The sequence below is a fragment of the Typopeltis vanoorti genome, chromosome 20, assembly GCF_054136105.1.
Source record: "Typopeltis vanoorti isolate ZY-2024b chromosome 20, IOZ_Tvanoo_1.0, whole genome shotgun sequence".
Taxonomy (NCBI): Eukaryota; Metazoa; Arthropoda; class Arachnida; order Uropygi; family Thelyphonidae; genus Typopeltis; species Typopeltis vanoorti.
This window is the reverse complement of record NC_143568.1, coordinates 37,771,050-37,793,510: the sequence shown is the minus strand read 5'-3', so window position 1 is coordinate 37,793,510 and position 22,461 is coordinate 37,771,050. Positions and strand designations below refer to the sequence as shown.

General features: G+C 33.6%; 1 protein-coding gene across 1 annotated transcript in view; it reads right to left on the bottom strand.

Moving 5' to 3' along the window:
- Window positions 1-22,461, bottom strand: part of LOC150095378 (MAP kinase-interacting serine/threonine-protein kinase 1-like) — a 248,497-nt gene that overhangs the window by 132,733 nt on the left and 93,303 nt on the right. The window contains exons 2-3 of the mRNA XM_090410350.1: window positions 17,627-17,752; window positions 4,349-4,446 (exon numbers count right to left, since the gene is read on the bottom strand). Coding sequence (XP_090266476.1) covers window positions 4,349-4,446; window positions 17,627-17,752 — 224 coding nt within the window. The remainder of the gene's footprint in view (window positions 1-4,348; window positions 4,447-17,626; window positions 17,753-22,461) is intronic.

The window sequence follows — 22,461 nt, the reverse complement described above, 5'->3', positions numbered from 1 at the left end:
GGGCTGGATGTCGATAAAGCATAGGAAGTGGTCAAGGAGCATTTACAGGAGGTTATGGCTGACTGTATACCTAGGGTTCGAATAGTAAAACAAGTAGAGGTTAAATGGATGAATAACACCATTAAGTTTGAGCTGCAAAAAAAAAGAAACAACTGTGGAAGGAATTTAAAGAAAGGGGTGACCTGCAGGCACACGAACGGTATAAAGTGCAGGCCAGAAGGGTAACGAGTGTGGTAAAAAAAGCAAAAGCGGATTATGAAAGGAAACTAGCTATGCAATCTAAAGAGAATCCCAAACTTTCAATATGCTGCAAGCAAGAAAAAAACTGTACACGGCAAAATGATTTTAAGGAATGACGATGGTAAGGAGGTCACTGAATCAGTTGATATAAGTGGAGTTACTGAGCGAGCACATTGCAAAAGTATATCATCCAGGTGGTAATATTGAAAAAATGAAGGAACCATTAGTTTATACGGGAATTGTGATGAATGAAGTGGAGGTGAATAGTCTATTACAAAACCTTAATGTGAATACATCTGTGGGATTGGATGGTATACCGGCATGGGTCTTGCGTGAAGCGGCTAAGAAATTATCAGTGCCCTTGAACATGTTGTTTAATCTGAGTCTCGGATCTGGTTTAGTCCCGAAGGTGTGAAAAGAGGGGAAAATAGTTTCACTGCATAAAGGAGCATCCAAGACTACTGTTGCAAATTACCGACCGATCAGCATATCAGGAGTCGTTGTCAAGGTCTTGGAGAAAGTACTCAAGGGAAAAATACAGGAATGGATTGATGAAAATGAGATACTGTACGGTGGACAGCATGGCTTTGTGAAGGGTAGATCATGCCTCAGTAACTTGCTCGAGTTTTATAACAAGGTGACAACTGAACTGGATAAGGGTAATGGGTTTACAGTGATACTGCTGGACCTGGCAAAGGCGTTTGACAGGATACCACATGGAATTCTAATCCATAAACTACAATATATGGGAATGGATATAGGGTTGGTGAGATGGATAGGTGGGTGGTTGATGGAGAGATATCAAAGAGTAGTTTATTCAGGAGTAGAGTCCAAAAGACAGCCTGCGACTAGTGGTGTGCTGCAGGGTTCTGTTCTTGGACCATTGCTGTTTAATCTGTTCATTAACGATATAGGGAAGGATCTAAGGAGAACAGTTCATTTGTTCACTGCTGATGCAAAATTGGGTAGGGCGATAGTGAATGCAGAAGATGCCAAAATCTTGCAGGATGACTTGAATAGATTGGAGTTCTGGGCTATGGAGAATGGATGTCAATTTAATGTGACAAAATGTAAGGTTATGCATTTTGGGGTGAAAAGATTAGCAGCAGTATACCACATTGGTGGAACTGTAGTCCAGGAGATTGATGAGCCCAGGCACTTGGAAGTGTTGATGGATAGTGAGATGAAGTTTAGGGGGCACATTGCAAAAGTAGCTAAATCAGCTCATCAACTCACTTGGTTGTTGAAACATACCTTGACGAGCAGAGACAAGCAAGTTATTGTTCCTCTGTACCGAGCCTTGATAAGACCTCATCTCGACTACTGTGCCCAGATTTGACCACCTAGGTTTCTTCTTGATGGGGAGGAGGTGGAGAGGATCCACAGGCGAGTGACCAAGATGATAGCAGGTCTATGGAATGAACCTTATGAGAACAGGTTGAAGATTTGTGGGTTGCAGAAATTGGTTGAGAGGCAGAAAAGGGAAGATATGATTGAGACATTCAAATTGCTGAAGGGTTTCTATAAGATTAATTCAGAGGATATTTTTGAGATCAGGACTGGTGGTGGGAGAACTAGGAGACATCTATGGAAGCAGGGCAAGAGTGTGGTTAGCAAGGGTGTTAGAGCTGGGTTCTTTACTTTTAGAGTGGAGAAATGAGTGGAATGAGCTCCAGAGTCTGTTGTGGGCGCTATGACAGTGAGTGAGTTCAAGGCAAGGTATGATAGATACTGTGAGAATGCCGTATAGTTGTGTGGACAAGATGTTTAAGGCCTCCCTCGATTAGTCTAAGGCCTCTCTGGAGTCGCCCGTAATAATAATATCCCTGTAATCAGGGGCGAATTACTGAATTTGAAGAGCAATGTTACCTGATCCATGTTTTTTTTTTAAATCCTTGTTCATGACAACCTTATGAATGCCTTTTAATTACAGTGCATGAAAATTATGACAATTTTCTATATTAATAATATAACACAGGAAGCTACCACAAACTAAATACATGGCATAATTAATATCATGCATATGCTCTTCCTTCCAAACATTATTATGACTCAACATATAATATAAAAATTGGTCACAAATTTTTCCCATCCCTTGTGGCCGGCCTGGTTAGCCGAGTGGTAAGTGTTGGATTCTGAATGAGGAGAATTGGAAATTATTAATACTTCATTCAGAGTCCAACATAATCTGCCATTTCCTAAGCCAAATTTGCTCATCAGACTAATAATCTCTTGTTAATAGTATACTATTCATATGATTTCTTTCAAATTATGTTTATTAATATTTATTTGTTCATTTATTATTTTTATATGAAGTACAGTTGTAAAAACTATGTATTAAATGTCGCTTATTATTATGAGATTAATGTTACTGAAACAGAGATAAAAACTGTAAAATATGCAATCTTATTATGCTATTAGTAAAATGTAATGTATCCAAGTAATTCTTCAAAATAAGACATGACTGGTTGTTGTGAGAAATTATGTTATTTTTAGCCAGTGCATGCCTTAACGTAGTTACTGTACAGTATGCAAGGAGCCAGTTCGGTATCAACAAAACAAGTTAGAACCAGATTTTGGCGGGAAAGGAGAGTAGGATGTCATGAGCAGTACATGAAAAGGAAGAACACAGTGGAAAGAGAAAAGGAAGAGAAATAACCTGGAGTTGAACGGAGTAGGAAGGACTGGGAACCGCTCTGTATTTTGACTTATCTTCCTTCGAGCTCTTATTCTTTTATGAATTCCTATCGCCTCGCAGAAGGATAGCGTTGGATGAAAGGATAATAAGAATGAGTAAGAAATATTGAAAGTTAGACAATTATGAGCAAGAAGATAAATTCTCCCGAGTTAACTAATCAGTTACTGAAATCCAGGATTCTATAATATTTGTGTGCTCTCAAAGTGAAAGTATTCAAGAGCCAAGGAGTGTTTCTAGGATTCTCAATAATGAGAAAGCTATACTTTTTATACCGGTAAGGATATATTTTCTATGCCTCGTCGCAGTGTGAAGTAGTGAAGCTTATTTCTGGAGAACATGATATAGTTCACATTGCTGAAATTAACAGTCAAGATTGAATGTGTGATATAGTGAAGCATTTCCTTGCAAACGTAATATATGAAGTATCTCTGGATTAATAGTTCATATTTGAATGTGTAATATAGTGACGCCTGTTACGTCAGAACGCAATGTAAAATTGAGACAGAACTTTCTGAGAACTATTGTATTAGATTGATAAAACTTTAAAGTTTCTAAATGAATGTCTGATGACTTGTGCTTTGTGATTGTTCTGAATAGTTAAACTGAATCAATATTTAAAGTGCATTGAATGATAGCTTTGTTTAGAGTGAAATTGTGTTTGGAATCTTGATAATAAGAAGAGTGGAATTTATATGCATAAATTCTAATCGTAAATGATATACTCAGCTGAGTACAGTATTAATGTTTTAATGAGAACTTGTTCATTCCTAATTGTATTATCCCTACTAGAAATTCTTGTTTAAATGTAAATTTATGTGTTAAAGCATTAAATATTTTTATTTGAGTTAAATCTTGTGTTTGCCTGATTTCTTTCATTGCACCACTCATTAAAATAGTTCGAATCCTAGCGGGAACCCTATATATAATAAAGAGAATTTCGGCCTGAATTAAGTTCATAACAATTTGTGCTAGCTGATGGTTGATTTCACAACGTTGCTTATGCGAATTAGAACATAGAGTGCGCAGTTAAAAATAAATATTCTCTGTGTTCGAATGTGGAGTCACGATCCATCAACATATTATATAAAAATTGGTCACAAATTTTTTCCATCCACACTATAAGAGGCATACTTGTAGCCGGCTTGGTTGGCCAAGTGGTAAGCGTATCTGCTCTCCAGCCAAAAGGCTGCAGGTTCGAATCTCGCCGATTCGATGGATGTTTGTGATTATCTGTGAAAAATACTAGTAGTGGTGGTGGGTCGTAGATGGCATTAGTGTAGTTAGTAGACTGAGTCGTGGAGACAGAGCTGTAGAGTAGGTGTCCTCCCTGATGAGTCTTTGGACTCCCTGGAGGTGTCAATAATAATAATAATACTTGTAGTTTTAAAATGAATCATTAAAACTATTTACCTTAACAGCATACTCCTTTCCTGTGTACACATTGATGCAAGTCCTCACAGAGGCATAGGCACCTTCCCCCAGTATTTCATCTGTCAACTTATACAAATCTAGTATTAGAGGGAAAAAAGGCATTCAAAAACAAAAATATTCATACTATTTAAATATAATAAAAAGTATCAATAAATATCTGTAAAATAAAGTATATTTGGCTCTTATTCTACCTACACAATTTATTTTTTGTTATTAAACTTTCACATTCAGTGTTCTCTGTACTAGAATTACAAAACGGATATTAAAAATTGAAAAGGGCAAACAAATCAATGAGGATAAGTGCAGGATAACCAAAACGTTTTAGCCAGGGCCAGCAGAAGCGGGCATGCAGAGCATGCGAGCACCGCTACGAAGGGGGCGCCACTGCCGGGGCACGGTTCATAAGTTCATTTTCGAGAAACAAAATTTTATCATAAAAACAAAAAATTCTTAGAATGATCAATATTAAAATAAATAAGGCCAGATACACCGAATAAAAATTTTAAAAAATTGTATGTTACCGCCTCTTTGATCAGCCAGTTGTTTACAATTTTGCAGCGAGTACAGGCCAGCTTGCCTGCAGAATGTTGTGTCTACTGCAGTCTATCTAAAGTTAAACGGTGAACAGTTTTTATGCGCAAAAACGAATTTTCGTACAAAACATTTGTTGCTAGTTAACCAGTCATATGATATGCATCTCAGTAGACTACTCACAGCTGCACAGTGCAGAGAATATTATTTCGTCTCTGTGTCATGTTGTGATAATTTCTTGTGGGTATAAAATAAGAAATGGAATCAATATCTGCTTCTTTGGAAAGAAGCAGATATTAAGAAACAAACTAGGACTCTTAATAAATTTGTTAAAATATTCTGATGCAGATTGTAACCAACTCGATACATCCGAAATCAGAGTTGAGGAACCGTGCACATCATCCAGTTTGCATGAAAGTACAATTGCAACTATTGAACAAGATAACAAGACGCATGATTTAAGTGAAAAACAGTTAGAAGATTTAGTTGTAGTTGACCACTACAACTTTAGAAGTTTTAAAATTTAGACGATCCAGGTGAATGGGGAAATATTGATGAAAAATTATGAGTTGTTTTAATTGAAATGGGGCCTGTTCAAAAGAAAAATATAATATATCCCAGAGATACATATGGTCGTAAATTTGGGGACACGTAATAATGGATATATAATATCTATTATATAAAATCTATAATAAGTAATATTATAATAGAAAAATGGAAAACGGGGAGCTCGTGTCAAAAACATGGCTCATTTGTTCCGAAACTTTTCGCACCTACTGAATCAAGCAGTCTTGTAGAAGGTTTTAACGATTGGAGAAATGCAAGTACAACTTTGCATAGACATGAGACTAGTTTAACTCACGTGAAAAATTTCTTAAAATGGAAGGAACTTGATAAAAATTTAAAAATCAAAACTACTATTGATTGCCAGACTCAAAGCATGTATGAAATGGAAAAGAAACATTGGACAAGTGTTTTCGAACGCTTGATTGAAATTATAAAACTCCTTGGTAGCCAAAATTTAGCTTTTTGCGGATCATCTGATAAATTATATGAAAGGAATAACAGCAATTTTTTTAAAATTAGTCGAACTGTTTGTGAAGTTTGATCCTGTTATGGAAAATCATGTTGAAGGGGCCCTACAATGAAACAATAGAGTACATTATTTGAGTAAAGACAGTCAAAATGAAATATTGGAAACTTTAAGTAAGGCAATCAGGGATACAGTTTTATTATTAATTTGAAAATCTAAATATTATTCCATTATTTTAGACTGCACACCTGATGCAAGTAAAACAGAACAAATGACCATTATTATTCGCTTTGTTTCCTGTGACAATGGAATTGTCAAGATCAGGGAAAACTTTTTAGGTTTTGCAGATGTATCAGAATCCAGAGGACGTAGTTTATGTGCAACAATAATGGAACATTCCCATTTAAGACATGCGAGGTCAAGGGTATGACAATGGGGCAAATATGAAAAAGAAAAAATATGGGCTCAAAATTTGCTTTTGAACAAAAATCCTCGAGCTTTTTACATACCACGTGCTGCTCATACACTAAATTTAATCATTAACGATGCAGCCAAAGTGAATGCAGATACAATTAGTTTCTTTGCAATTATTCAAGAAATATACAATTTCTTTTCATTCTCTTACAAACGTTGGGCAATCCTTTTAAAGTTCGTAAAAAATTTAACATTGAAACAGCCATCAGAAACGCGATGGGAAAGTAAAATTAATTCAATCCGCCCTCTACGATATCAGTTAGGAGAAATTTACGATGCACTTTTTGAAATTATAAATAATGAAAATTTTAATAAAGAAACTCAGCATGAAGCACAAACATTATGTGCTAAAATAAAGGACTACAAATTTATTTGCTCTCTTATAACTTGGCATGATTTATTTAACAGAATAAACCCTGTGAGTAAAATGCTTCAAGACAAAAATATGAATATTACAGTTGCTTTAGAATCTATCGAAAACTTAAAAATATTCTTACAAGAGTTATCGATCAGATACAAATTTTAAAGAAGTTCTAAAAACGGCAAAAGAACTGAGTGAAGAGGTGGAAGAAGAACAAGAATTTAAAACTGGTACGGAAGTTCAACGACGAAAGCAGACACGACAATTTCACTAGGAGCATCATGATGAAACACCACAATTGCCAGAAGATAAATTTAGAGTGAATGTATTTTATAGAACACTTCTAGACGTTGCAATGTGTTCGTTAATAGAACGTTTTGAAAATAAAAACATATGATAATTTCAATTTCTTGTATAGATTACTACAAATTAATAAGGAAGATTTACGAAAAACTTGTGATAATTTAGAGATTTTCTTTAAGGACAGCGACAATAAAGACATAAATGCAATAGAACTATATGACGAGTTATGTGCTTTACGGGATTTTTTTTGGAAGGATAATTTAAATATTCAAAACCCTTTCGCTATTCTTAATTTTACTGTGTCCAATAATTCATCTTTCCCAAACTTTACAATTGCTTTAAGAATACTATTAACCTTACCTGTTAGTGTAGCTAGCGGTGAATGTTCCTTTTCCAAGTTGAAATTGATTAAAACCTACTTAAGAACAAGTATGTCACAAAAAAGGCTTGTTAGTTTGGCGTTAATAGCTATTGAAAACGATATATGTGCGGAATTAGACGTTAAGACCATTATTTCTAATTTTGTGAATATGAAATCAAAAACCATAACATTTTAATTAAAAAAATGTTAAGTATATTTATGTAATTTAATTTATTTTCTGTTATTCTGTAAAGATGTTTTTTTTTAATACTTATATTAAATGTTTCTAATTATTTGTGAACTCTTTTCTTATTTCCTCATCTATCTTGAGTTTCTTTTATTTTCCTAAAAGATAGTTCCACTTATAAAAATTATTAAGAAATTTTTACAAGTTACTAATAATTTAGTAACTTGTAAAATTTTTTAAACTTTAGTTCAAATAAATTTTAACTTTAATTAAAATTCATTTTAATTTTGTTAGCAATTCGGGTTGGTGAGAAGGCTATAATTCCTGTATCATTATATTCAACGATTAAAGTGAAGTGGCTTTATCAAAATTTGCTTTAACTTTTGAGAATTTTTTGAATATTCGGGTTTTTAATGATTATCCTGCCTAGTGTCAACACCCCCAGTTCGAAACATTTAGCGAACCAACGTGTGGCTGTTCTGTCAAAATGTATTTAAGAAATTTCAAATAATTTAAATTTTTATTATCGTAAAAGAACCACACACGCCTTAATCATTACAGGGGCGCTTAGATAGAAACTGCATGCGAGCGGCAAAGACCCTAGCGTTGGTTCTTGTTTTTGCTAATCCCATAAAAATACAATGAAATGCACATTTTTTTTCCCTTCGCAACTCTGAACGTAAGAGGTTGCACAAAACCTATAGTACAAGAAAGGAAAAGAAAGGATAACGATAACCTGGTTGGCTCAGTGGCTAACATAACTACTCTCCAACCAACAGGATGTAGATTTGAATCCTGCCATGGGCGTAAAAGTCTGTGATTGGCCGAAGATAATCACAGACTTTTATCCTAACTTAATAGATTAATCCTGACAGATGAATTTCATCACTCCATATGAGACCACTGTCCCACTTACTACTTACTAGAGGCTGCTTGAAAATTGCCCATATTTGGTCTCTAGAACACTTTTAGGAGGTTATAAAAATATATAAAAAAAACTTATAAAAAAAAGAAACTTAGCCTACCCACTGTGCTAATGTATTATAAGTTTAAAACCTTTTATGGGTGAGAAAGAAATAAAAAAAAATCAAGCAATACACAATAAAAAAAATTAAAAGACAAAAATCTGTAAATGTTGTTAATATAAATGTGTTTAATCCAATAGTAAGCAAGAATGTTTGTCCAGTTGCGAAGTCCATGAAGTTCGCGGAAATACTTCACATAATAAATGTTCGAACATGATGTTTCGAACAATTCATGACTGGGCAAACGTTGTTTGCCCAGTCATGAATATACTTGGATAAAGGATTAAACCAAGAATATAATTTCTTGGTTTAAGAAACAGGAACAGAGTAGGAAGGCTCTTGACAGTAGGCCTTTAATAATACCATATTTCTGTGAGGAGTTATGCATTGATGTTTGAATATAATAGCTGGAGAATGTAGATTTTTGCAGCTTGATAGGAAGCCACCAGTTTCTCTTTTAAAGAGGATATCAAGAAAGGATAAACTTCTGTCTGATTCTACTTTTATAGCGAGTTTAACAGTAGTGATTCTGTAGTGTAGGTTATTTATTTTTTGTAGAAGAGATCCAATTCTTGACAATATTTTTGCCATTTGGAAATACTCATATATAAAAAAGAGCCCAAAGAGTTCTGGATTTATACTGGAAATTCTTTCTAAATGTTCTAAATAAAAGGTGGCCATAGTTGTGGAAAGTGGGGAGCCTATCACAGTTCTTTCAATATGCCTATTAAGTTTCCCATTCTAGCAGGGCCGCATTTACCATTAGGCACAAGATGGGGGCCTCATTTTAAAACCTTACTCCTCAACAAAGAACAATAAACAAAACAGCATAGTTATAGTTGTAAAATAAAATACTTATTTTTAAATATTAAATTCATAATATAAAAACTAGAGGTCGCTGAAAATTTTGTGAGGCTTCCCGCTTCCATTTGAAATACATTGTTTTTTCCTTAGAATATGAAACCAACAGGAACTCTGTATTCCATAAAATTCATGTATGTAAGCATACCATTTCTTTGCTGGACGTATATACACGTCCAGCAAACCTGGATAATATTCTGTCCACCTGCTGAAAGAACATGGATAAGAAGTGTAGTTTGACCGTCATGTCCATTAGAAGGTGCGATAATCCTTCACGCTGAAAAGAACACTTAACTACATTATCTGGCGTACGTAGTAGCTACGTTCTGTAGCCTACAGCAAGAAACGCAGTTGCTTGCCGTTTGCTTGGTAACCGGAATCAAAGTTATATCAGACTAAATACCTGAGTTATATTAATTTTGCTGCATGTTTTTATCGTATAATTATAGTTTTTAATGCCAGCGTAAAATAAATCCTTTCATACTTTCTTCACTTCATATTGTATCACTTTGGAAGATCAATGTCACTATCAATTTTTTTGCTAATTATTTTAATCGCCAATACATTTTAAAATTCTCCAAGAACTTGATTTAAGATAATTATTTTGTCAAACAATTATTTTATAAATTCATGAAAATCCGAATCTAAAAATGAATACAGCCCCCATCTGTTCCAAATTAAGTTTCCTACTTCATTCATAATCTTAGTTCAAAAGTTAGTTATCATACATAAATCTTGAATCATATCATGTAATGCATAATTTTTATAACGTAATCTGTTGGTTTTTGCATTTCAACTTTCTTGATTCCCCCCTAATCACTCACTACAAATCAAAATAAACAGCAGTTATGAAGTCACCTGTTATGTACATATTTTCGGCTAATTTCGATATTATGCAGCAGTTTTGAAGTAGCAATATTTTCCCTACAGTTTATCTTTTGAAACATGTGTAGGTGCATGCATCAAAATGAAATTTTATTTCCAAAATTTTCATAACAGAATTAATTCGCCTTTAATGGCTAACTCTGCCCTCCCAAAATTATCACCACACACACACACACACACACACACAAATACTGCTAGATAACATGTGTGCACTTTCTTTTTGTTTGAATTCGTTATTTTTCCAAAGTAATTGTACTGCAACAGTACAATTAGTTTTAAGCAAAAGACAAAGGCGTAGAATCTCTGATAAAATACCATTGGATATAAATTAAAGACTCACAATCGTAAACCCCAAGTAATGCTAACACCATTCGTTGTTCATAAAAATAAATAAATAAATAAAAAAATCGTTCCTAAAACTGAAATGTGCGACCCATATAATCTTATTTTGCAAGGAAAGGAAGCAAAATGTCATATTTATTTCAATAAATGTTATTTAAAAAATATAAATATTTGACATATTTCCAATGCAAACAAACATTTTGATTATTTATTTTCGCACATGTGAAATTCGTTTTCGTTTGGGAAGAGACACAATAAGTAAATTGTGCAGCAAAAAAACGGTCAATCCAAGAAATACAGTGCACATAACTACAATAATCTGTAAATGGTGGGTGGTGGTGGTGGGGGGGATTTTATTCGGTCAAAGGGATTTTGCGTATATTTGCAAACAGATATATTCAACATAACTTAGCCAGTTTTGTTGTAAAAAGTGCCGCATTTCAAGAAATATTAGCGGCATAATAATAAAATAGCAAAATTCATAATGCTTCAGAATAACTTGATAATACCAAAACAAGATGAGACACATCTGTAGAAATCTATTATTATTATTCTTTTAATTATGAACTCTATAAAGATATACTTAATAAATTTGTATTTTTTTTTAAATAAATAAACTAGTTTCATTTTGTCACAGATGGTTTTTGCTGGACTACCTGGACTGGACTTTAAGACTTTGTTCTTATCAATATTGTAAAAACTCGATTGTAGCTTAAATATTTCAAAGTACATTACATCGATTTTTTACTTAGCTCAAGTCCCATAAGAATGTTGTAAAAAATAGCCTTGTCTCTGTATATTTTGTATTAGATATTTTTGTAAATAGCCCTTTGGAAATTAACTGCATATACTTCTTTAATAAGAATATGTTAGAGTGTTAAAAAAAAGGCAATGTGTTTGCTGGAGCTGTATGTAATATATCTACATGGCGGCATTAGAAAGGTTGTTTATTAATTTTGTGTGTATGAGAAAGGCTTACAAGCTCTGCACGTAAACACCTCCGAAGTCAGTCAGAAAGGTTCAAACAACTTTCAGTTGGTCGGCAACTTACAATCAAAAGAAAGCACAGAAGAGAACAAAGAGCAAGCCGAACTTGAAACTTAAGATGAAAGAATCATGCCGAATTCTTCGGGAGTTACAAACTTCGTGCGAGGTCTCAGAGAAGGCATAATAAAAGGGGACAGAGCCAAGCATATAGAGCTTCCCGGATCCAGACGTTACTAGAGAGAGAGAGAGAGAGAGGGCTTCCTGTTTCCAGACATTGCCAGAGAGGAGCTTCCTGGTTCCAGTCTTAAGAGAAGGCTTCGAGTTGCCAAAAGGAGATGTTCCAATCGCCGGAGAAAAGCTTCCAGGCCAGAGAGGAACCCCGGTTGACAGTTGGAGGCAATTCGAGTTAGTGGGGGCGAAAGAAAAAGGAGGCAGTCATCCAGGCATTTTTGGCAAGCCCAAGCAGAGGAGAAAAGGCAAGACAAATTACCCGAAGCACCTTTCCTCGGAAGTTTTTATTTTTGCCGTGCGAGAATAACTTTTTGCCGGAGCTGTATATGAGTACTGCAGGGCGCAGTTCACAGTCCGCTATTTTCCCGATGAGATATTTCTGAAGCCAGATTTCCTGAAGGATGCTCAAGATCTGAGATGAGAGAATTGCCTTAGAACTTTTTGTGCAAGACCTTTAACTGAATGTGTGATACAGAGCTTTTGTAAGTTATATACTTTTGTAATTCCTCTTATAATGTGTTTTAGTTGGACAATTAAGATTTAGATTAACAGCAACAAGAAGTGTCATTAAGAGAATCTACTGGCATATTTGAAGTTGATATACAGTTTGTAAAAGTAACTTAATAGAGAGTTAGCTAACCTCTTTGCAAGTATACTAGAAGTTTAATAAGCAGAAATTGTAAACAGAGTAAATAAGTTTTTGAGTTAAAGAAAGTTTTTGTGATCATTTTGAAAAACGTTCCAGAGACAACAGAGGTTTTTTTGTGTGCTGCTGCTATTTGTATTAAATAGTTGGGTAAGAGCAGTTTCTATATCACATAAATAGAGCATCTGAATTTCAAGTTTATTATTATTTATAAATTAAATTGATTTTTCAGTTCATTTTTTAGTGCAACAAGATTCTAGTCATTTTAGGGTAAAATGTCGAGTAAAAAGTGGATGTTTGAAAGCATAGCAAGTTATCGTTACTATTTATTGCCTCTACGTTTTAACTAAAGCTGGAATTATTATGCTTATTACTGCAACTTAAAAAAATCAAGCTGGAGTTGAATAAATCTTGTAATAAATAAATGTAATTCCATAAATATGATTTTTGCTATAATTTTTATTACTGTAAATTCAAAATTTTTATTTTTAGTGAGAATATCTGAACTTTACAGTTCACAAAGTTCCAATTTTTACTTTGATTAGCAAGCTTAATTTGAGTGCATTTAATTTTTTTTTTTTTTAAACTTTTATCCTTATACTAAATTATTACCATACCTTTTAATATTTTTTCGGTATTTAGAATTTTTGTAGCAACTATGATGCTTGGCAACGAAGCTTGTCAAACAAAATCAACGTTCTCAAAATCAATAATCAACACTGCAAATGAAATCTTTCACAGAAAGATTTTAATTACATCTTTCTTTAAATTAATTATGATTCAATTACATGGAATATTTAAAAGTGTAAATAATATATATATTTAGAATTACATTAAAGATTTTAACTAATTAGAAAATTTAATATTAAATATAAAGTATCGTAGAAGTTGCATAATTATTTATAATCCATTGTGCACCAGAAAAGGGTCATATTTCATAGAACAGTAAAGGAAATTCCAAAAAACGGTAATTAAACTGATAGTTTAGTTACTGTTATTTGGCTAGTATTTGTAAAGCAGTATACAAGCGTATATACCTAATTACTGTATATGGTTAACGTAGTTGTCGCAGTCGGTAAGAATATATTATTCAATTAATTATTATTCTTATTTTACTGTTACTCGTTTATTTTAACAAAACCAAGATACTACTGTTTCTATTTTTGTATTTGAGATTTCTTTTCGATTGATTTGATCTTCTTATTTGGTATTTGATTTATTTTGATCTTAGAAACTGCGTTGGAGATGGAGATTCCTTTGCATTTTTTTTTTTTTTTGCGCCTCCGTAGCGCAATTGGAAGAACGACGGTACATTGCACCCTTCGAATGGAATTGGCCTAAGTTCGATCCTCGTCCCAATGGGAGGAATCTTTATCTGGATGATTTTCAATGGAATGTGAGTTAGCCAATCTCATATGGAGGTAGCAGGGTTTTCCCTCCCGGAAACTCGGGTTTTTCATCCCGCATACAGACAAATCGGCCTTTCAGAACACATGCAATTTACAGACATAGAATACTAGTTGTAGTGGTAGGTGGGCGGTAGATGGCGTTGATGGAGATGATTCGTAGTAGAGGTTCGGTGTAGTGGTTGAGACAGTTGTAGGTGTCCTCCCACAATAAGTCTTCGGACTCCGTGGAGGTGTCAGGAATAATAATAATAATAATATTTATGTGTTTATTTTGGATATAATAAATATTTATTTCACTTTTGATAGATTAATACACATAATGATGCCAAGAAAATTTGAATCCGGAGATAGTAAAAGAAAACGACTCAGAGAAAATGAAAAACTAAATAGTCAAAAGGGGGCAATTTTGTCTTTCTTGTGTTCTGAAAATAAAGAATTTCGTAGAACTGAAGTTGAACTTCACAGTTCTCGGAATGAAAACGAAACATTGGTATCATTATCAAGAGGAGATGAAAGTGAAAATGAAGAACATCAAAATGATGTGGAAAACATAGAAGGAGAGAAAGAAGTAAATGAAACAAATCAAGAGTATTCTGAAAAAAATTTTCAATCGGAGTCTGTACTTACCAGCAAGCAAGCTATCTCTTATCCTACCGATATAGCAGTGTGGCCACTTACTATTAATGAACAGTTTATTGAGCATATTTTAATAAATATGCCCCAGAATGTTGTTAAAATCGAAAATTTAAAAAAAGAATACACAGAACGCAATAGAATATATGCCGGAAATGTAAATATATCACATTTTACTGTAAAAAGGCAAATGGAACAAAGGAGAAACGACAGTGGCTAATTTTTTCAGAAACGAGCAAATCAATTTACTGCTTTGTTTGTAAATTGTTTTCTAAGTCAAATAATGAAGAGTTTTAATGACTGGAGAAATATAACACGAACCTTATGTGATCACGAGGAATCTGCTGAGCATATACGAACAATGTGCACATATCACAAAAGAAAATCAAGTTCTGTAAATAGTCTAATTGATTCTGAATTGATCCAACAAATACAATCTGAAGAAAATTATTAGAGAGAGAGGTTTTAAAAAGAATAATAGCTACCATTAAGTTACTGAGTAAACTAGGGCTGGCATTTAGAGGAAATGCAAATGATATTTTTTCTGATTCTTGCAGAAATTATTTATCGTGTTTACATTATTTAAGTGAATTTGATGATTTTTTAAAACATCACATGAATATGTACGCCAACTGTGGTTCTGGCAGATCAAATTATCTTTCTTACCATACTTGTAATGAATTTATAGCGTTAATAGCTAAAAAACAAGAGAAATATTAATATCAGAAATTAAGGAAGCTGCTTATTTTGCAATAATACTCGATTCAATGCCAGACATTGCCCATAATGACCAACTAGCTATGATATTTAGGTGTTGCCGCAAATTCTGACATTAGAGAAACATTTATCGGGTTCATCAGAATTACACATCATAATTCCTTATATTTAGAAGAGGTAGTATTAAAAAAATTAGAAGAATTATCTTTAGATATAAAAATGTGCAGAGGGCAAAGCTATGATAATGCTGACAATATGAAAGGTATCTATACAGGTTTACAAGCTAGGCTGAAAAAACGTAGTCCCTCTGCACATTATACCATGCTCTAGTCATTCCTTAAATTTAATTGGCAACTATGCCGCAGAATCTTGTCCAGAAGCAGTGCAATATTTTTGTTTTATTCAAAATGTATATAATTACTTTTCATCTTCAACAAGAAGATGGGGTATACTCCTTAAACATTTAGAAAAAAAATCTTTAACAGTTAAAAGACTAAGTGAAACGAGGTGGTCCGCAAGAGCTGACGCTACATTGGATTTAAAACATGGATATAAACAAATTAAAGACGCAATACTTGAACTATCCATTTCTCTTCATGAAAAACCTATTTCTAAATTAGAGAGCTCATCAATGGCTGAACATTTTGACAAACCAGAAACAGCAATTTTAACAGTTATGTGGGACAAAATTTTACAACGAATAAATGCTACTAGTAAATCTCTACAAGATCCCGATATGGATTTTTTTTTAGCTAATAATTTATTACACTCTTTAGTTGGTTTTATTTTAGATATAAGAAATAGTTTTGCTGCTGTAAATGAAGAAGTGAATTTATTAACAGATGAGACAAAATTTAAAGATGAAAAGGAAAGAGTTAAAAACGAAAAAAAATGAGTGATGAAGTTTCACGATCTAACAATGAGATTATATTACATGGGAAAGAAAATTTCGCTGTGAACACTTTTAATGACATTTGCGATAAGCTAATTTTTGGAAATTAATGAATGAACAAAAAGCTATTTCGACATATTAGATATGTTTGACATTTTTTTGAAGGAAGATATAGATCAAGACAAGTACAAGACTAGTATTGATAAAATTTTACAAACTTATGGGACTGATATTGATCCAGAAAAATTTACCGATGAAGTTAAGCAATTTTTAATAATGATAAAGGAAGAAAATTCTTCAATTAAAAATATGTACAAATTTATAAACAATGGGTTAAGGTTTACTTTTCCGAACGTAGAAACAATTTTAAAAATATTTTTGGTGATGCCTATTTCAAATGCAAGTGCAAAACGCTCATTTTCAGTGTTGAAACGAATAAAAAATTATTTAAGAAGCAACTTGCACCAGAATAAAACAAGTGACCTGTCGTTATTATGCATTGAATCAGATGTAATGGACTCAATCAATTATGATAACATTATAGATATATTTGCTAAAACCAAAGCCAGAAGAAAAAACTTTTAGTTATTAATTTTTTTATTTAAATTTGAACTGGATTTATTTTTATATTTTTTTAAAATGCAAATATATGTATATCGATGTTGTATTGTGTTATTAAAATGAGTTATTATGGAAATGTTGACTTTTATTTTCAATAAACTAAAAAAATGCTTATTTTTGAGGGCCTCATAATGATGTTGCGCCTCGGGCCTCCAAAAGTATAAATGCGGCCCTGCATTCCAGCTGAAATATCCTGAGTTCATAATGAACTTAAATAGGCTTACAATGCTTGATTGGAAATTTTGAAGACAGAATTTTTAATATATCATTTTAGTGACATGTTAGTGAAAAGGGAGGTAATTTTGAAAATGATTATTAAATCACAAGAGTAGTCAAGTTTCAACTCGTTCATTCGAGACCTCAATAATGGTCGAAACCGGTCAGGGTAGTGGCCCTTCCCTTAATGCATAGCATTATAAATATCCACAAGGAGATGTGCTTTGCATTATGGGAGATACTGAGACAAGTAGTGATGAGAACTTGGTCCACCTTTACTATAAGTTGCCTCAGTCCTGAAGATACTTCAGGAGCAAACTTTGTTTGCTTACACTTGGATAAAGGATTAAACTAAATTTATTATAGTCTAACCAAGTGGAAAATAAACTTCCAACATCCAATCACTTCATGAAGGTTTGGTGATGATAGTAATGATAATAATAATTCTGCAAAAAAAAAAAAAAAAAAAAAAAAAAAAAAAAAAAAAAATGAACAAAGGGCCACTAAAAATATACTGAAAGGTGTAATCATTTGAAACATACCAACAAAGTTGGTGGCACTCAAGCTGGAACCAGTTCTTTTTTTCTTTCTTCTCTTCCTTTGGGTTTGCAACTGAGAGCAAGAACATGTAGAACCACTAGTAGGAACATTAATTTTGGCTTGTGCATCTAACAAAAAGGAAATGTTTAGAAATATATTGCATTTAATAAAAAAAAATATAGAAATGTATTGCATTTCATAAAAAAAATATAGAAATATATTTTAAAAAAAAGTTAAATTAAAGGTAATCAGTACTGAGACAGAAGTAAAAAAATTCATATTAAAAAACAGGAAAAGGAGATTTTTAAAAGATTCACTAAGAAAAGAAGCTGACAAGAAAAAAGAAAGAAAAAAAATTAATTGAGAAATATAGTCCCCAGTTTTCTTCTTTTTCCCACTATTATGTTATAGATTTTGTCACTTGTATGTGTAGGTGACATAAATAAATAAATTTAATGATATATGTGTGTATGTTATATTTGTCACATGTGAGGAGGGAGGGAAAAAGGAAAAGGTATATAAAGCTCTACCACTCAAATGGCAGATCTGAAAATTCAATGAAAGTACATCATTTAAGGACAATTCCTTAGCTTAGTTCAGCAGCTTTAGGTTCTATTTTGCATATTGTTATATGATTATCTGGGATGGAATTCTCACTCTGCAATAGAATTCACCATTCTGGCATACTTTCCTTTGGAAAAAAGAACCACAAATAATACTTCTGTGACTTAACTATTTAGTAGAGCTAAGACGATTAAATTATTCCACTATCCCTATGGGATTCTAGAACTTCTTGATCCAGTTTAGCTCTGTCTTATGACATAAAATTTTACCAATTCTTAACCACACTTTCTTGCCATAATCTCCCACTTTCCTGACATCCTCTCATCTCTCTTTCCCTTGTTTCTGAAGTCTTGACTTCCACTTATTTCATTTTTACTTTGCCTTCCTCTCACTTCCTCCGTTTTTCATTGTCATTACTTTCTCTTGTTTCCATTTTTGTTCTCCTTGCATCAACTCAAATCTCACCAGTCACTCTCTTAAACTCAAAATATATATGGGGTGGTTTTTAATTTCTGTCATACTGACAAGATCATGAAACTGAGATCACTTAAGAACTACTACAAGGTTAGTGAAATGAAGAGGTTGTAGACATTTCTCTTTGATAATCCTATTATCAAAGAGATAACATATGGTAATAATGGTAATAATGTTGCAGTAAGTAATGTTACTGATTGTTTTGCAATTCATAAAAATGGGTAAATGTGGTATAATAATACAGAGAATACCCACAGCATAGTGTAAAGCAATGATGAAATAGTTGTCTGTGGTAGTTATATCAGTAAATGTTTGTGTTTTAGGATTATTTTATATTTAATAAAATTTTAGGATGTCCAAATTAGATTTTTTTATATTTAGTCTCAGAAAGAGAGCTACAGGAAGACCAAAGAGACAGTAGGAGGATGAGATTAAAGAGATGGCAGGAACTCAGTAGCATAGAAAGGCTCAAGATGGGAATGAATAGGAGAGCCCTTCATCCAGCAGCAGACAGAAAATGGCTGATGATGATGTTTTGACTATAAAAGGCCTGAAAATTTTTTCAAACTTTTCAGGCTTGAACAAAATTGAGTTATAAAACTTTTATAGCATCTTTATAGGAACCATGGTTGTTTATTTGACCAATGTTAAAAGTGTTTGATATGCTGATTTAGTAACTTCTGTTATTTATTAATGTTTTAAAACAACTTTTCTTGTTGTTTATGACGTATTCATTGATCACTTCTGGACAACAAGCCAATCACATGATTGGCAATGATGAAATAGTTGTCTGTGGTAGTTATATTAGCAAATGTTTGTTTTAGAATTACTTTATATTTAATAATATTTTAGAATGTCTAAATTAGGATTTTTTTTATATTTTGTCTCAGAAAAAGAGCTACAGGAAGACCAAAGAGACAGTGGGAGGATGAGATTAAACAGATAGCAGGAACTCAGTAGCATAGAACGGCTCAAGATAGGAATACTACTTATCTCTAATAGCAAAACAGTTTTCAGAGATAAGTAGCTACTGTTTCTTCAACCAGAAAAATGTCATTAATATATAGATACTGGGTATTGAGAGGAAATCATCCAATATAACATGTAATGGGGAGATGGTAGACAGGGAGATGAAGTTCAGGGAACACATTGCTAAGGTGTCCAAGATTGCACATAGGATTACTTGGTTGTTGAGGAACACACTGACACCCAGAGATAAAGAGGTTATTATTCCCCTTTATAAAGCGTTGATACTTCCACATTTGGATTACTGTGCTCAGGTCTGGTCATCTGGATTCCTTGGAGAGGAGGCTATGGAGAGGGTTCAGAGAAGAGTGACTAAGTTGGTGAGTGATGTAAAAAATGTTCCCTACATTGATAGATTGTGGATTGCAGAGGTTGGTTGAAAGGCGGAGAAGAGGGGATATGATAGAAACATTTAAATTACTGAAAGGTTTTTATAGGATTGATGCAGGGGAAATGTTTCAGCTGTGTGATAGTGATGGAAGAACAAGAGGTCATCCCTGGAAATTAAAGAAGAGTGTGGTTAAAAAGGGTGTCACAACAAGGTTTTTTTGCATGGAGGGTGGTGAATGAGTGGAATTCATTGCCTGACTTAGTTGCGAGTTCTTCGTCTGTAAATGAATTCAAGAAGAGATATGACAGATATTGTTTTGCTAGTTTGGGTCTCCCGCGATGAGTCTACTGACTCCATGGAGATACCTGTAACAATAATAATAATGAATGATCAGAGAGCAAATCAGCAAACTGAATTGCAAAGAGCAAAGCCAGTAAGATGATAATTTAGTACAACAGTTCTTAAACTGTGAGGTGTGACTACTCCAGGGGTCATGAAAAAGATTCTGGGGGTCTTAGCAAACCAGGGGCGAATTCTCCATGCTTGCTGTGCAAGCTCATTAACTGAGAAAGAAGTAATATTTATTTTTAATAAATGCATGCATTTATAAGCGTTCCATTTAGGCTTTTATTTTTGTAGACAGAAGACGTCTTAAGCTTGCGCGGCAATAATTGAGCTCTGCATTGTGTATCGAAGGCCAATGCTTGCTCGTCTAGTCAAAGTTACCCTGGATTGCTCGGTTGTAGGAGCTTCTGGGTCCTCGCAGCAGCAGCAGCACTGCGATTTAATGCCCGCACATAGCCATTTCACGTCATCTCACTCTGTTGCTTAAACACAGGCCATACACAATAAACGTAGCTCTAGCCAGTGAGCTTCAGCCAGCCTTTACAAGTGTGCGTGTTGCTTGGGAAAATTAAGTTACAACCAACTTTTTATGACTATGTTATTGACCAGTTCATAAAGAAGAACTGCAGGGTAGAATTTGTATTCAAGTAGGTAAATTGAAAAAGATAGAATATCATTTGTAAAATAAATGTTGTATTTGTATGATTAAATGTACATAAATTTCTAAATATATAGTTTTAAATGGTCGGTAATTCATTATTCCGCTAATCAGACTTCAATCACACCTCTTAATCCCTGAATGATAAGAAGAGCAAGTGAGAATTTCAAGACCAGCATTAGCCCCTGTAGCAAACACTGATTTTTATCTGCATATGTAAAGTTTGTAAACTATAAAAATTTAATTATATAACATTAAACTATGTGTGCATTTTCTGCAATAAATACGTTCATTATTTACATTTCTCATTTATTTTAAAACTACTCAAGAACTGATACTACAGTATAAAAAACCTAACCTAACTTAATCAGTACTGCCACAGGGGTCACTAATAATTTCATTTCTGAAAAGAAATTGCCAATAAAAGAAAAAGGTTTAGCAAGCAAACCTAAATGCCAGATCCAATTAAATGCATTGGAAATGATAGGGACAATTACATGATTTTTCCCAAACTCATGTGATTGTACTTGATCCATATTGGTGATCATTCATTAACTGATGGGCCTCCAGGTGGTGAAGAAGTGGGCTGTTTTCAAGAAAAATGAGATGAGGGCAATCGAACAATAGTTTGATGCCAACTTTTAGTGCCCTTTTGGGGAGGGGGAAACTATTTCCCCTTGGGGAGGGGGGAAACTAGCATAGTTGGAAACTATGCTAGTTTCCAACTTTTGAGTAGATGGATGCCAGATGAGTATGACAGACTGCAAAAATATCAGAAGGGCATCAATTCTGAAGCAAAAAACATTTTGAGCACAACTTGATAGAATACTATCAAAGACCAGAAGATTTCACTGGTATCAAATAACATCTTCATCTGCAATGAATACTCAAAGTGATCAATAAATAGTTTCTCATGCTCTAGTCACCATCTCCACCCAGCAGGCCAATCTTCACATAATCAGTGGAGTGGCACACGCAGGATTTAATCTTTGATGGGGGGGTAGTAGAATTGAGTAGACGATTTGAGAATACACACTGCGCATCGCATACGACCAATGACTGAGCATCTGCAATGATCGCTAATTCATAAGTAGTATAGAAATAGAAGACATAACACAACATTAATAAAAAAATTAATTTTAATTAGGAAAAGATTTTTGGAAAATTTTCTATTGTTTTTTTTCCTTTTTCTTATTTGGGGGGGGGGGGCAGGGCTCCTTCGCCTCCTCCCCGGGTGCACCACTGCACATAATCATTCCTTCTCCTACTGGCTGTATAAAATAAAAGCCATAGGGTTTTTCTTGGCCTACTTAGCAATGCGTCTCATGCCTGACTTCTTCCATATTATACTAATCACCTTCCTAGCTTATACTTTATCTGCTCTTCATAGAACTGTTTGCTACTTTTTCCCATAATACTCATTCCACAATTTCTGCTTG